Below are 18077 nucleotides of genomic sequence, written 5' to 3'. Positions count from 1 at the left end.
CTGCACTACTTTGTCAACAAGATTACGTTTTTAGGTGGGCGAGATCTGGACACATTGGGGGGGGGGGGGGGGTTGTAAAATCAAGTCGTATTATATATTGAATAGAATTGAAATTTGGAACTCATTCATCTTGGTGCGAACTAGCAAATGTACCAATTGCATGGCTGTTGAGCAATTGCTTTTATCCCGTTCTTGCAAAGCGAATTTTAGATTAGAACTTTAGATAGAAGAAGCCTGATTTGAACAAAATTCTAACATCCATAAAAATTATTAGCATTTATTAATTTTTAGTATAATGGATAATGAAATACAAAACACACTTTACTCGTCGGTATTAAAACGAGATTCAGTAATCCCGATTTTTTTTAAATTCAATTATAATCCCGATTAATTAAAAAATAAAATTACATTATTTTTAAATTGACTCATACAAAACTCCACCCGGCAAGTTGACATCAACTGCACGTTATCTGAAAATTACGGGCAATCGTCCGTGTGGAATTTCGGCAATTTTGCTCGCACAACGCTTATCGTGCAGTTTGTGTTCAACTTCACTCTATCGTCGAAGTCGAAGTACACTTCCGTAATGTTTGGAAATTCTGGATCATTATTTCACACTTTCTGAGGCAACATTTTGGAACATGAGCCCGCTGACATAACCATACTGATGTTTCGTCTATTCTTGACCTGTATCATAGCGTGTAAGTATTGAATTATGGAGGGAAACGAAATGTGAAAACTTGGGGGTAGTTTGGTTTTTAGAGTAGACATGTGACGTGTGACTGTGTGTGCGAACCGGCGGCCGTGCAGTCGTCCGTCGGTGCAACCACACGCCGCTGATTGATTGTACATGATTTTAGCTTTACCAGTTGCAGTATGGATAAGCTACAGTATGAGTTATTTCAGTAGTTAATTCGTAAAAACCATTAAATGTGTTACAATGTATAAATATTTACTACGGACCTTTACTACTACCGGTTGTTCATATTTGTTGTGTTCACCGGAATTTGTTTTTATTTTGATAATTGTTGTGGGCCCAACTCAACGAACCTGACGATTTAAAATTAACAAGCTATTTTTATATTATGAAGTTTGCAGTTTACTGATTTTTTGATGAAAAAATGAAAAGATTATTAATTAATGAATCATATTAATTTTCAATTTCCTTGAAATTCAATATTTCACTACAGTCTACCCTTTTGTGACTTAAACTATAAGAATGCGTGAACAAAACATGTGAAGACTGGGAAAAGTTTCCGTATGACGCCACCACTTTTTCATTCGATATGAAATAATATAGTATCTTATTTACCTCAATGAGATATCCCTTTTTGTAAAACAAAGCTATTTCTAGTAGTAGTACTAACCTAAGTCTAGTACTCCTTAGTAGTATAGTAATATTAAATAGTCTAGCCCTACATGCCCTATATGCCTATTATTCGTCAACTTTTAACTTTTTGGGAACTGGATCTAAAAATGGGGAAATACATTACGTTACCCTCTATCAAATTCAAAGTTTTAAAACATATCCTGTTATCATGTGTTTTCAGTAGGATAACAGGAAAACTGTTCACAATCAAAAACTAGTGATAAGTACCAAAAATCAATCATTTTATAAATGTGTTTGAGCATAACCAACAACAGGCAACTTTATTCTTAGCATAATTAAGCCTGATGAAAATACAGACCTGAGTAAACTGCATAGCTTCTGTCACCAGTGCAGCTTGCACAATCTCGCAGTAAACGGGAATCAAAGTTGGGGACCGAAAACATATGAGGGTCGATAACGTATGACGCTACGATAGTCTATCGTAGTATAGTAAGCTTTTTAAGTCTACCATTGGCGTTAGTCAAAAAGCTCTGTGTTGTTGCTAGGTAGGAGCCAGGATTTGAAGTGTACTGTGAGTGCCCTGTGGTTAGTGTACGATGGAATGCATTGTTCATGAAATGAACCAGTATCAAGGAAGTGAGCATTCGACCTCCTCGCTCGGAAGGAAATGACGTTTGAGTACGAGGGCGAATTGCATTCTTGTTAGGGCAAGGCGTTTTTCCCCTGCACGCCACCTCCTAGGGATTTTAACTTTCCTACTGCAACAGTACAACTACAAAAGGCCAAGGGGCAACAAGTCAATGGCTTTGGCTATGGAGGCAAATGTCTCTAAAGTGTAAATTTTTTAATTACACTTTGTCTAACACTTCAGCCGCCGATTTCACAAAACTCTTCCTAACTTAAGACTAATCTTAGGACTTAGGACGAGTCCCAACCATGCACTGAACATGTAGCATGCAGACCTTCAGATTAATCTTAAGTTAGGACGGGTAACTCGTCATAACTCGAGATAAGACGAGTCCTAACTCTTTGTTAAATCGACGGCAGTATTTTTAGAACTCACTGATGAAAACTCAGCAGCTTCAAAGTTTTTTCCCTAAAAATATTGTATGCACTTGTACACAGTGTACATTAAGCCTTCAGGCACATTTTATTCCTGAAACCGAATACTTATAAATGTCAACTTCAAACAACTCGGAAAATAAAAGAACTCAGTGAGTGGTGACATTCCTGGCAAATATTTTAAAGGTCACAGTCACAGAGCAACAAATTCCCAAGTGCATGCATTTAACTAGTCCTTATCTGTGGTATTTCATTCATTTCTATTCATACAAATTACAAATAATGGCCATTATTAACCACAGTCTCGGAATTAAATTGAAAAACACAGAAAGTTATTTTGAAACCTAGTGATTTGGTTCAATGGACAGATCAAGTTTGTTTTTTGCGGATGTAATTGCCCTGAATAGAGGTTAAAATTCTGTGGCATGATGTAGCCGACACAAGTTTTGTCACACAGACCGCACACCTTTTTGCAGGCATCTTTTTCATTCACCTAAATGTACACGTATACAAATTGTAAATAGTATCTAGGCTCATACTGTCATGTAAGCTAATTGTGGTTACTTTTTGTTTGTTTGTTGGTTGGTTGGTTAATTCAACATAGTTTGTTTGTGTTTTTGTTTGTTGATGTTGCTGTTTTGAGAACCGAACTAGCTGATGCGAAAATAGAGAGAAAAATCCATACCTAATGAATCGCATGTAAATATTTAATTGTCAGAACAGATGGTACACTGCGGTCTATTGCATATTAAACTGGTTAACATCAAAGGTGGCGTTTAGTGCTTGCTGGACCTTGTCTGGCTTCTTCGATTGTTTAGTATTGACAACATGAATGTACATTATTGTATGTTGCACCAACTACCATTGTCATGTGAAGGACGTTCATGTTCTGTGCATGGATTTTGTACATGTTATGTTATACAATGCATTCAGTAGAGTATAATAGGCTGACAATTAACCAGATTGTCCAGTTGGTTTTAAATAAATTGAAATATTTGTTTATTTTGTATTAAAGAGACCAGACCAAACTAACAGGTTTAAGTGGATCAATAACTCTTGTCAACATATAATGTACGAGTGTCAACTAGTATCAACTTTGTTATTGTTTGTTAAAACAAAACCACCTTTATGTCTACCTTTTTGGTTTTGCAAAAGTTACAACACATTGCATACAGTCTGCTTTTGTTATTGGTGGTTTACATGTATGTATGGGATCGGGTCTTACCTCTGAGCCAAAGCCTTCAACATGAATGAACACAAGCTAATTTAGGGTTCAGTCCAGACTGTAATATGACCTTCTAATGTCTCTTTCCATTAGACCTTAAACTTCAAATTAAAATAAAACATTGATCTGTTTTGTAATTTGTACAGTATGTCTATGTGGAACAGCGTGGGTGGGAAATATCGGTCAGTTTTCAATTAACAAATTTTCCCCCCACCGAATGTTTAATTTATAGCAGTTGATTAAACTAGGTCATGACATGTTGTCACAAATAAAGGGTTTAAATATTACAAATTTATCATGTTGTAACATGTCATTTAAGCTTTACTTTGTAACAGTTTTTTCTCAACCACAAATTGTGATTAAATATAACTAACGTAGTGTGTGGTTTTAATGCAATTACAAATGTATGGGATGTACCCTTGACATCTTAAATTCTGGTAAGGATGTTGGTACAATGACATCTGGAAACCCTATCCAAACAGAGCGTGTTAATAATAAAAGCCATACACTTAAAACCATTATACACTTTCGGTAAACAGTATTGTCCAAGTCCCACACTTCGTGTATCACAACTTATATGTAAAATAACAATCCTGTGGAAATTTAGGCTCAATCGGACATCGGAGTCGGGAGAAAATAACGGGAAAACCCACTCCTGTTTTCGCGCGTTTCGCCGTGTCATGACATGTGTTTATAACAAATCCGTTATTCTCGTTAACGAGAATTGATATTGTTTTACCGTTTTCTCAAAAAGTAAAGCATTTCATGGACTAATATTTCAAGAGAAGTCTTTCACCATTACCTTCTGTAAACCCTGTAAATTATTTGTAAATCTGTGAATTTTTTTTTTTTTTTTCTGTACCGAAAGGGTCCAATGGCTTTAACATGCACCTCCCTCAGTTTACCATTGTGTACAAATATTCCCTAAACTTCTTCAATAATCAGTTTTTCTGTGCACTTGGATAATGAGGAATTTTTGAATGTGAAGAACTTGTTGGCCATCATTCAGATTTCAGAAGAGAAACTTTATGAATACAAAACAAGTAAGTTTATGGCAAGCATACATTAGCAGGTGTTTATGACAGCCATGAGTGTTATTTGTGAACAGTGTTAATGCATCAGTCAAAGTGAAAAGTTTGAGAACAATAAGCTTAATCAAGTTTCTAAGTTAATCACTAAAATGGGTCAACAAGTTTTGGTTTTTTTTTTTTTTTGGGGGGGAGGGGACAGTTTATATTACATTTTGCCTGGCACGCATAGACATATACGCTGAGCGTGTTTGCTCTGCGGTGAGATTACAAACCCAGGGCCTTTCAATTTCCGTCCAAGTCAAGTCACACATCCTTCCTGGAATGACAGATCCACAGCCTCAAAATAGCTCCCAACCCAAGTACTTAACTGTGACCCCCATTTTCAATCTCTTTCAATTGGCAGGAAGTTTGGAATCACAGAAGTAGAGCTTACAGGAGCACCCACCCACTGTACCGGCCAGAGACGAGTCAGGGAAGTGTCATTTTATGGTTCGACTGTCAAACTTGACTAGTAGGAGTTTCACAAACCTGATTCAGGGAGTACTGGATTTTTTCAGCTTCATTTAATACAAGAGCAAAAATCTTCCTCAAAACGAGAAGAGGTAATTTTTAAAGATGGATCCACATATGTACAAGTTGCCAGACGGCAAGTACGCAGACGGCTCATGGGAGTTGAATATCTATGTGACGAACCTCCAGCAGGAGAAGCAGATCCGAGTGACTGGAGATCTACACATCGGCGGAGTCATGCTCAAACTTGTTGAATCCCTAGGTAAGATGAAAGTCCTTCTTCCTGTGTTGTTAGTCAGTGGAGCACTGTTTACCCAGTGTTTCATGTGTTCAGTACTTTTTTGTCTGCAATCTTTCAAAAAGCCACAGGGTCTACATGTACAATTGAGATTTTGTAACTGGACATCATTTATTGAAAGATACTAATCCACCAAAGTTTTTTTTAAATTATCATAAAATTACTCCAAAAAGTGGGTATGATTCTTGGTTCTTAGTTCTTTGAAATGAACAGAATTAAGCTTAATTGGGGACATAATGAATGTGTACACATGTATGTATACCAGTCCTCAAATTAATGTCTAGGTAGAGGTTAGTACATTGGTGTATTTTGTGTATGGTACTGTTATTGACTAGTACTGATCATACTGTCGCACTCGAGTCTTCTACATTACAACCAAACTGACTTTGGTTTTTGGTTTTGGTTTTTACTACTGAACAGAGCCATTGCTCATAACTTAACAAGAGATTGCACAGCATTTTCACTTGGTATCAAGAGATATTCAATGCTTGAATGGTGCTACCCCCCCAAACCTCCCCAGAAGGAGTTTACATTTCCGTTGTGAAAGTAAAGAATGTGCATGCTTGTACCATAGAGTTTGGCAATATATTTGCTGACTTGAAAAGTGAAAAGTTTGTGCATCTGCTGGATTGAGCTGCACTTGGCTGGTATTCAAGGGCAGTTTTATATTTATACATGTAATGTACAGCGCAGGTACATTGTGTAGACTGTGTACTTTTGTCCATGGGGTCATGCAGCACAGCTGTCAAGTCATGCAAAACCACTTTTCAATTTTTATTACTTATTTGTAACAACACAGGCGCTGGCAGGTTAGAAATTGAAGTCTGTGGCAATAAAAAGTAAAACTTTGTGCGCTCATGCTAGAAAATACTGTGTATGAAGAATGTACTCAAGTAGCCTGTATTATTTATATCTTCAAATTCAGGGTTTTGCCTGTATGGTTTTCTTGTTGTATTGCTAGTCTAAAGAGGCTACCGAACATGTACACTAGCGTACACCTTTCATCTTTTATGATTTCAGACAAACATATTCACTTTATTTATTCAGTACAATCTTTGAAATTTCAAATGATACAACATTTTTGACATTCTTTACAAAGATTTGTTCTAATCTACCAAGTTTTAAATTAAAAAAAATTACAGCTCAGATGATTTCACCCCGACGTACAAGTAACTCATAGGTGTAGCCTAATATACATCTAGACAATATGCTTTGACAACATACAGACTTAGGCCCTATAGAAAAGAAAAGTTCCTCCCAGAAACATTTTCCTGTTTGTTCGACAGGAAAATGTTATCAGTCTTAGCAATCTGAAATTATTTATAGTCAGAGAGTCATGCTTAGGCGTGTTTTGGAAGTGACATCAAACACTCTTCTTGTGCACAGGGGATCTCCTCTGCAGACCATGCATGTCTGTTGCGTTGCACTCTCACTTTCTCTCTTAGTGCGGGATAGCCCCCTTACTGAGAGGATGCGTGGGCATGGACAGTCTGTTTATATTATTTCACTTTCATTTTAAAAAGCCATAGGCCTAGATTTTTACACATGTATAAATGCATAGGTTAAAAAAGGGTGTTTCTTCAAAATAAGGAAGAATTCTGTGCAAAGAATATGAAGGTGCTGACAGTGATGTAATACTGCATTACAGTATGTACACACCCCTTTGGGAATGCGCTTTCAAATGTTAATGCATTAGGTTAACACTGTGGGATTTTTTTTCACCCTACGCTTTTTCAGTTCCTAAGCAAGCCCCTCTAGTCAAGGACGTGCTCTGCCTTCAAAAGGAATGCAGCGTCTCTGCTGCACAGACTCCCTTGACTGAAAAACCCTTCAGGCCCTTGGGGGTATTACACTGTGGCCCATTCAATCACTGAACCATCCCCTGCCTATGGATTCACACAGGGATTTTGCTTTTTGAAAGGAGCCGGGATCCTATTGGGGTTCTCCACTACATGCATTTCAACTTTACGATAAAGATGGAACCTATTTTTGCAGAGATTAAACCTGGTGCAAGCGCAGTACTGTAGTGATGTTCTTATTGTTTACAGTACAAATACTCAGTAGTCACTGCTGAGGCACCCCGTGTGTTGGTTTTAAGCACTGAACAAAATCTCACCTCCAACTTGACTTGTTGAATCTTTTTGAAAAAAGACCAGGAATTCCACTCATGGTGGTTGGTAGATGACCACCAGGTTGACAAAGAAAACAGAACACTAGCCCAGTTTATTATGTATTCAGTGAACTGACTTTGGAGGTACATGTATTTCAAAAGAATACTGATTGACTTGCTGTGTTGTTGAGAGGTTGGTTCACTGAGTTGCTACATGGTGCACCATGAGTGGGTGACATGTAAAACCTGCAATTAACATTCTTTCCCTTTGTGGCTTAAGTTCAACACCTGCAAAGTTCTGAAACTCCTTGAAAATATACAGTTTGGAAGTACTGTGCGAAACAGACACTAAACTTTCTTTTCCTTTACATATTCTGTTTCATGTATGCGGTACACAGGCAATGTGAAATTTTGATTCTTTAGGTTTCCACCCAAAGGCTGTTCACAGAGGGTAGCTCATGGACATGTCCTTCCAGAACAATGCTCCATCCCCAAAATATGGAAGTGGTGACCACAGAACTGAAACTATTGTGTCTCTGAGCTATGATTGGTGTGGAAAGTTAAATAATAACCATACCGGAGTAATTGTCTCTCTAACCTGCCGGAAAAAGTTCCAAACCCTAACAATTAAGTGGTTGTTGGAGGCTGAATAACATTTGTCGTTAGTGGGCCGACCGGCCGGAAGAAGTTCCTGTTGTTTCGCATACTACTGTACGTGGTACATGATACAGTGTAATACTGTAACAACATATAAAACGTGCAACCAAAGGAATTCTGTGGGTGTTAAAAGGAAGTTCCGTCGATACCTTGCCATTGACTTCTATGTACTTTTTGAAACCACAGAATGATTAGTGGGGCATGCTGACCACAGGAAGGTGATTTTGTGGTAGAACTTTGGCTATTTTTTGACTGAGTTTTGTTTTTGTTTGTCGTTTATTTTTTTCACTGTTGTCAGGAAACCACACAAATTAGGAATTTGGAAACTAATAAAGAAGTGGTTGATAGCCGACGAAATTGTAGATGACGTATAGGAAGGATTTGTTCATGGTTTATTTTCTTATCCGTGATAGTATTCAAATGAGCAAATGTGACTTTCCTATGTGTACACATTGTACATTGTGTACGGGCTGAGTACAGAATAGGCCTATAGAAATAAGTAGAGAAATGTCCTTGCTTTTGTTCAGTGTATAACACAGTGCTGAATTCACTAATGCTATGCTTTAATACACTCACCACATTGCAATCCGGTGTGTCATTGCCCCAATGCAGTTCACCCCATTTTTTCAGTTTCACAACTTAGATTGATCATACAACTTACTGCAAATCCTACCTCCATGCTGCAATCAAACACCTTGACTGTTCACTGCAGAATGGCAGGAATTCTCCCCCTTTTAATTCTTCTCCATTGTGACCAAAGGGGGAGGCTATCCCCGGGGTAGAGTAGAAACAACGCAAGAGGAAATGGCGGTTTTTCAGCTGGCTCAATTTTCCTACCCAGAGGCGAAATTTTTTCAAGGTTTTTCACCTTGGTTGATGGTGGTACCCAGAAGTGGCTTTTTATTACAGCCACGCTTCACCAATAATGCTGCTGCATGAACAACTAGCCCGCTTTTCACAGAAGCCTAATTTCATAAGCTGATTAACAAAACCACAATGTTTGTGGTCGAAACTGTGCCAAATGTTTAAAAGCCTCACTGCACAAATCTGCACAATTCCACATAATTTTGTGTAACAAACTGCAGTCCAAAATGTTGGAAGACCATCCAATCTTGTAATAGGTTTTCTTGTTGGGCGTAGGTCCTTGACTTGGGAAAAGTCAAGAATATTTAACAGTTTTGTTATTGCCAAACTGCAGAGTTACTGTTTTTGTGAAACTTCTGTACATTATGTATGTTAATTACAACATTCATTGTAAATTTACTGAGTGATAGCATTTAAGATTGGTGGTACAATTCATCATATTTACTGACACATTTGTCTGCAATAAAATGTTTCTATTCAAAGGGATTTAATCTGTTCAGTACATAACTTTGTCAAGTACAACTTTGACTCAATCCCTGTTTAAAATGGTACATTTTGCAATGTTAGTTTAGATTCATATAGCTATTCATACATGTAGACTTGATATTAATGTGCAGCAACTCAGTGATCACTAAAATGACACTAACTCAGGGAATACAAACAGCTCCATGACTTTGTAGTGCATATTGTACTATTGAGTTATCATGTTTGTACCAGGAGGATACACTGTTACACAGTTTCTTCGCATATAGTTTTTGCGTACAGGTAGATTTTATTGAGGAGAAGCACCCAGGTTTGTTATCTCTTTCCTTTGTAATGGTTGGATCCTACTTGGGCTTTGGTTTTGTAATCCAGACAATGGATGTACAAATAAATAACTGGCCAGTATGTCAGGACACTTTTGTGGGTTCCATGTCTGAAGTGCGATGGAATTTAGGGGCGTGCTCAGATGAAAATAAAAAGGTGCCTGTTTAAATACGAATTTGTGTAGGTAGATCCATTGCAGGACCTGTAAAAATCCTCACTGATTGCTATATGGGGACATTACTTCCTCAATGGTTCAACTATTTAAAGGCAGTGGACACTATTGGTATTTACTCATAATAATTATTAGTGTAAAACCTTTCTTGGTGACAAGTAATGGGGAGAGGTTGATTGTATAAAACATTGTGAGAAACAGCACCCTCTGAAGTGCCATAGTTTCCGAGAAAGAAGTAATTTTCCATGAATTTGATTTAGAGACCTCAGATAAACTTGAGGTCTCGAAGTCAACCATCTAAACGCACACACCTTGTGTGACAAGGGTGTTTTTTTTCCTTTCATTCATATCTTTCATTCATGTCCACTGCCTTTAACTGAACCCTTTACAATGTACCCTTTTCAATGAATATACATGTAGACCAGGCAGTGCATGTACAATAGTATCATGTATCTTAACTCAACAGACCATGTAACCTGTGACATCATATGTTTACACAAGATTCATAGATAGAGCCTGTGGACACTACTACAATTTTTGTAGCCCACTGGTAGAAGAAATACAGTCTGATTTTTGTCAATGGAAAATATACCATCTGATTTTTTATCAACTCTTGATGAGACGGGGGGTGGGGTGGAGGGGGCACATCTCAAAACTGACTGAGTGGAAATTATGATACATAAATACAAAATGTAAAATTTCCCACGACCGGTGTGTACACACTATGTACATGTATGTTGTATCTCACCAGCCAGACAGGTCCTGGAATGTGCACAAGGTCACTCTTTTTGTAAACAAAGGTTAGACCTTTCTCTCTGAGGTCTAAACATCTGAAGAAGAGCTAAAAGATTGTGTACAAATGTACTTTACACAGCTCGGGCGTGACGGATGATTAACAAATTCAAAATGTTATTTAAATTTGCCTTTTTTTTCATGATTGGACAGTGGACGATGGGCATTAAGTGAGTGTTATTTTGCAAACACTGCCAGAACACAATGTGTTCATAACTTCATGCATATATACATATACGTGCACAAACCTAAGTCATTCCTGACAAATCTGTACTTTATAGCAGAGCAAAAGTCAATACAAGATTGAGGTGAACCTGCAAATTGTGATGCTCTGCAAATTTGGTCACGCTTGACTTACAGAAAAACAGGATACTCACTGGTAAATGAAGCCTGTCTGCATAATATAGGAAATAACTGGAGTGTAGTGTAAACATGACATCAACTCAACTGTGCACCTGTAAATAGATGCCTTCACAAGGGGCCAGTTTTTATATTTTGTAATAAAAAATAGTACTTTGGAATGTGGTTTAGTGAAGCTGTATAAATTCAACCACCAGTTGTGTAACTTTGAGCTTGTTTGGTAGTGGTATTGAATGATTCTAGCTCCATACACAATGCCATGTATGTGAAGGTCAGAGAGGGGAAAACACAATCAGGTTTTTTTCACCTCTGCATTTTTCCCCTACATATTATTGTATTGTAAATTATACAATATTTTGTTGCCTACAGTGGGTTATAAATTTTCCTTCTATCAGATGGTACAAAAGACACCCAGTACGATGTATATTCTTCAAAGGTTCACCCCTGAGGCTTCCATGGTAGTGCACAATGTAGGCCTACAACTTTGAACACATATGAAACTGTCAGGCAGAACATATTCCAACCCTTGACTCAGAGAAGCTGAACTCTCTTGTAAAGAGGAGTTTGTATCCATCATTTGTGATATTTCTGAACCCATTTCTGTAGGGATTTCATTTTAAATTGGACAGTAGCCAAAAAACTTTTGAGTATGAAATATTCTGACAGCTGATGAGGCGTGTATTCTTGACTGCAAGAATTCACATGGACAACAATAACCTTTTTTTAGTTCCTATTCACTTGTCTGTGCACATTGCACCTGGAGCCTTTGCAATGTGTGTCCATCGATTATTCCAAATTCACACAAAAGTCGTAAATCACGTGCAGTCATTCAGTTCGTGAGAGCCCTCTGGGTTTTTCTTCCAATGTTATGAATGTATGATCCTGGTAGAATAACAGGTCTAATCTCCCTTAATCCAGCTGGCCTTTATTCCTGATTGCCACCCTTGGCTTCAAGGCCGGAAGACTTGGGGGATTATAAAAGTGCTTCAATTCCTGTATTGAATAAAACTGCGCAAGATTTCAAAATATTGATGGTCAGTGGTCATACATAATGATAAAAAATAACACAGTATAGAAAAAGAATCACACTATTAAGTGACTTTTCAGTCATTGTGATCATTTGACCGACAAACTTCTGTTTGCAGTGCACTTTGTATATATGAGCTTTTTGATGAAATAAGCTTTCCTAATAATAATATGACTTTTGTTTTGATATTTACACAACTTTATAATAACAATTAGAAGTGCCATACAGTGTATTTTTGTTGGAAACGTAGAAGTCAATGAACGAGTTGATGTGTCAGGTTTCTTTACAGTACTTTACGTGCGTTTGTTGTGTGCTTGGTTAGCTACAACGTTTTTCCGATCGTGTCTGTGAACTTCTGCTGCAGGTAGTTTTACATTGTAAATTATTTTGGAATGTACTAATTGTACAGAAGCCTGTACAAAAATCTACTTTCATACAGTACAACACAACAATTAATGTAACTCCATGCTTTGTTTTTGTGAAACTGTTATTGTTGAACAATGTTCCTCAGTGCAGTGTTACTTTTCTGACTTTTTAGGAGCTGCTGGAGTAATTTTTGTTTAACCCTGTTGCTGGATTTCATTGACAAATATTAATTCTGATTTTTACAAATCAAAGTTAGATTTAAACGGCCTGGTCGATTTATTTTATTGGATGACTTTGACCAATGGAACTGAAAGTTAAAGTCAGGCACAGTGATATTAAATATGGAAAAGTATTTGATTCAACACATTTTATACACTGTGCGCCCTGGATTGTTTTAATCGGAATAACGATAAATTTATAATAAAGTTTACAGACTGTCCTTTTATGTAGGCCTATACAATACACAATCTGTTTCTGTCGTGGATCTCCGAATCAGATTGTCCTCTGAATGCAAAGAGCCAGTCTATTTTCTGGCCTCATTTCTGGCATTTTAGGTTGACATGTTCTACAGGATGAAACCATCAAACCTAAAGCATCAGTTGTTGTGCTGAGTACTCCATTGACCTCATTTGAAGTGGACTTCTTGACAGCCCCCTGGGCCCTCTATGACCCCATGTTGACTTGAGTCTGCTGCTTGGCATGCCAACAATGCAAATGGCCTGAAGTAGGGGGTCATTCAAAAGGTCAGCTATTTGACCCGAGTTGACCCAGGTCAAAGGGGATCAGTGAAGGGGATTCAAGAGTTGTGTAGTGTCTTGCTCTATGCTTGTGCATACAGTGTACAATATTATATTCGCTTTAGAGGTTTGTGCATAAAATTGGAAGGCTCCATGGTTTGTTTCAAATACCAGCCATGTAGTAATATTTTATGTACATAATGTACCTCTTTTTTTGCATGTATTAGATAAAAGTTACAAAAAAATTATCATCACATAAATGTACTGTGATGTTTTGATTGTGCTGTTATAAAGCTACACTCAAACAACGTGACCACACCCCTATGACAAACTGTGGTATCATACACAGATGTAGGATTTACAAAAATGTGTACATGGTGTATGCATGGTGTATTTAGGTCGAAGAGCTGAATGATACATGCACGACAATGTTCAGTGTATACAGTCATCAGTTTACTCAAGGTTTGCTTTTGAAACAAGTTTATACCCCCCTCCAAGAAAAAATCTGATCACAAAACTCGCCTTTGTCCAGGGCACTTTTCTTTATCCTTGACTAACAATGTGCTGTATTTACTTTTATGTTCCGTCCAGAAACCTGGAACTTTGAACATTTTTTATCATCACCTGCCGAGTTATCATACTTCCGTGTAGTTAAGTGTCAGTGTGGCGTATTGATTTGCCATTCTGATTCTCTACTATGTAATTTTGCAAAATCCAAAACACGTCTGAAGGTGGGCTGTCTGTAGAAGTTGTTAAATGTCTTTTGTTATCTAAAAATACCTTCCTTTTGTTCAGTGCTCGCATCAGTGAATATGTCAGACTGTGTATACACATGAACATGTGTGTACACTACGCTCCATTTCATAGAGAGAGAAACTTTGGGCAGAGTTCCCAGCCAGCGCCTACCTATTTCGACTTATTGTACGTTGTGTTACTTTCAACACTTTCAGAAGTCCGAATACTTGACCCTGATGGGGGTGCCATTGAACTAAAGAGGCAAATAAGAAGAACCAGACTATCTAGGTCTTTCAAAATACGTGTAGCCTATTAACATTAGAATTCTCCCTGCTGGACAATCAAAACATTTGATTGACACATGTTAAAACACACTTAGGAGAACAATATTTTTCTTTCTTGTGCCAATTTTTGTAAATTGACAGAATTGGCTAAGTACAGAAGAGTCATTTCTAACTTGTTTGCAAATAAAACTGAAGAACCATAATGTACACTACATGTAGCTTCAGATCTTACTAAAAAGTAGGCTGTACATTACAGTTTACTTTCTTATCTATTTTCCTTTGATTTTTGTCCTACTGTCATTGCTGATAGTTGTCAGACTTCCCCCTGACAAAATGAACCCAGCAGCACCTATCTGTTGGTTCACCATCCCACCCACCCAGCAGCGCACCGCATTTTATGTATGCAAGATTTGGTTGAGATATAAGGAAGGAAGATTCCATTGCCCTTAAGGAGGCATTGATTGACTAAGGATCCCCTAACATCCAAGTTTCCAGTCAATATTCATCTTGTGAGATAGGTCCCTGGCGGCTATTACTCAGGAAAAGTAAAACACATCTTCCATCTTGAAAAGAAGACAAGCGTTTTAGACATGGGGCATTGAACCCAAAGCATACAATCTGTCTGGAGTTTTGTCATGACAAACAGCCAAATTTCAGTCTGCTAATTGTTTGCGTAAATATTCATGAATGATGTGAAATGCGTCCTTTTTGAAATACAAAAAAAGTGGTGAGATTTTGCTCTCTGTCACCCTCAGGTGATAATAAATGTTGTCATTTCGAACCTTAGCTTTACCGATTGTATTATAATTATATTCAAATTATAATATTTGTCCCTTATCTCTCCCAAAAGTTGATGATTTTATGTTCTGTTAAAACAACCAAAAATTCCCTGTGTTATGTGTAGTAGTCCGGCATGTAGACCTACAGTGTACATCATTATTGTCGATAATTTCATACTAAAATTTTCTTCTCAATTCAATGCATCAATCAAAAGGAATAAACTTGTCTGACTTAAAATGAAAGTACACATATTTTGTTAAACATTCCATGTAAACATTGCCAGAAGGTGCCATGTTCTACATTTATCCAGTGAATAATGTCCAAGAAAAGGGGACAAAAGAAGTATAGTAAATTCTTGATTCGTTTCGTTGATGGCAGAGTGCTTCTGATCACGTTCTTGTTTTTCACAGAAGAACTTTCGTGGAAAGTAAAATGAGCAAGATTTTGTTACTCGCACCCAGAAGCATTACAGCTGCATGTGGAATTATCTTAGACTGCAATCACAAAAAGGCAATCTGGGTAAAAAAAATAACCACAACAAGAAGAAATAAGAAGTTTAAGAAAAAAACATGTTTCAAGTGTGACTTGATTTTTCTGAGTGTCAGGGTGCTTTTGGTGCACTTAAAACAAAGAGATCACAGGAACAAATGTAAGCATTATTCAGAAGGGTATATTGAGCCTGAAATTTCATCTTCAAGAGGGCAAGGTCACTTTTATTGTCCAATTTCCAAAGGGCACTTTCATTGGAAATCGTATAGTCTTTTAGAAACTTTTGAAGGGGCACCAGGCCAAGGCAATGGGCAACACAGGCCATGATCTCTGTGGCCTTCATGTAATTTGAGGCATTTTATAGGTATGAGCTGTAAATTGTGTTTATTTTTTCAACTTCTTATCTTTACAAATATTTATGAAAAACACAAATATTTATGATAACATTAGACAGAGAGTGCATGACTCATATTTGCTCCATTTGTGCGAATAGATTTCATAAAAGTAAAATTTATAGATCACCATCCTCACTCTCCATAAATCTGGTCATTACTGAGGAGTTTATCACCGCAATGTAAAAGTACAGGGTCGCTCTTTATGGTTTCTCGAGTTACATGGCTTGTTTCTTATGTATTGTGTTAATGTTCCTGTAAGAATGAGTGGGCTCCTGATGCTGTGAACAGATTTATTGCAATTTGTTATGCTCGCACTAATTCACTTTTCTGTGCTGGTTAAAGGTAGCTGGTATTGCAAGCGAATGAAAGGACCAACCCCTCTAGAATGTTTGTATACATACATCCAGAACAGGGTCATTCTTTATGGTTTCTCAAATGAAGTGGCTTGTTTCATGTGTATGATAATGAGTAGGCTAAATTGGAATTTGTTTGTATTCCAGCACTGTAATTCACTGGTCTGTACTGATTTTAAAGGTAGTAGAATCACAACTGAATGAAGAGACCAACCCCTCATGCATGGTTGTATATGTCCAGTACTGAACGTAGTAAGCATACTGTCCGCGGTCGTACGATGTACACACCAGCTACAAGCGTTAAGCATTCCTGCACGGTTTTCACATACCACTCACATACTCGGCATGACCAAAAATAGCCAGGTGGTGGGGACCTTGTAACCCACAATCTATTAGCTCGTTAAGCAGTAGGGAGAGGAACGTGTGCGCTGGACAGGGCAGAAATATGCATTAAAGGCTTGGGAAATATGATATTGAGATTGCCGGTGAAGAGAAATCAAGTGTGGTTTAGGGCAATGGTTTCATCAACTAATGTGGACATTTTTGTCTCTCTTTCATTTGAGACACAAGCATTAGATAAAGGACATGGATTAAGTTACATGAACATAGAGGCTTACAGTATATGAAAGTATAGGACAATATACTTAAATGTACGTAATGGACCTGCAGAATCCATGTTTGTAAGGTACATCATTTAAATTTGTTATCTTCAAGCAGGGCTTAAATTTTATACTGGACCATAGGCTCAAGGCCAGTTTTGGGCTGGTAAACTCATAAATTACAGCAGTCTGGTGTTTTTTAAACCTCACTGTGTAATACCTTTTAAAGTAAAAGTAAAACAAAAACGTTATGTTCAAATGGCAGATGTTGACTTTGGGTCTGTTTAACACCTTCAATTTGATTGAGTAATGAAGTATGTACACTGTAGGCTACATGTATAATGAACAACTTTTTAAATAAAAATGATATAAATCTTCTCTTATAACATACGGTATGTCATTAGTTCTTTTTCAAATAAAAACAGTATGCATAATAAACTTTTCTAATTTAGTTAGAGCAATTCTAGGTGAATGCAAATTTTTAGCAACAAGCCCTTCGGTCTTTGAGATTTTAACCCAAACTCGAGCCCTGTCAAGTAATACAAAGTTCAAAATGATAATCATAAAAATGCCCTTCCTGTAGATTCATTCAACAAGCTTGCTTTAAGGTTGAAAATAATATAATACTTTATTTACATTTTTTATACATTACATTATGAAGGACAACTGAATAGTCACATTATTGTGACTGCAGTATCTTGTTTACTAAAGAAGGATTTTTTTTAAACATTCAGAAAATCATCAACTGATGTCTGTCTTCAAGGTTACTTGAGTAATCAAGGAGCTGCCTAGAATGTCCTTAATTTTGCACAAATCATCCCTTTTAGTTTTAAAACAACTAAATTCAGTGAGTTCCAGTACAGGCCAACTTCGTTCACAATTTACTTCCAACCCAAGCTGTGTAGAACCATTGAGGTATAGACCAATACAGCTCCCTCCTACCGGCCCTGAGGTTCACTGCTAAACAAGCACATTATCCAGCAGCCTTGCCATGGTAACCAGTCAGGCTTTACTACTCACAGCAGGCGGAGGCGCCAATTCCAAGATCATCTGATCAGGAAATAAGAGATGAGCTCATGGAGCATTGATGAATC

General features: G+C 37.4%; 1 protein-coding gene across 1 annotated transcript in view; it reads left to right on the top strand.

The window, feature by feature from the left end:
* The first annotated feature begins 510 nt into the window (after positions 1–510).
* The window catches only part of LOC139946025 (fermitin family homolog 2-like), a 76292-nt gene continuing 58725 nt past the window's right edge, over positions 511–18077 (top strand). The window contains exons 1-2 of the mRNA XM_071943610.1: positions 511–701; positions 5052–5420. Of these exons, the coding sequence (XP_071799711.1) occupies positions 5264–5420 (157 nt within the window). The 5' untranslated portion in view covers positions 511–701; positions 5052–5263. The remainder of the gene's footprint in view (positions 702–5051; positions 5421–18077) is intronic.

This window comes from Asterias amurensis, chromosome 1, assembly GCF_032118995.1.
Source record: "Asterias amurensis chromosome 1, ASM3211899v1".
Taxonomy (NCBI): domain Eukaryota; kingdom Metazoa; phylum Echinodermata; class Asteroidea; order Forcipulatida; family Asteriidae; genus Asterias; species Asterias amurensis.
The sequence above is the reverse complement of the archived record's forward strand: the minus strand, read 5'-3'. Positions and strand labels throughout refer to the sequence as shown.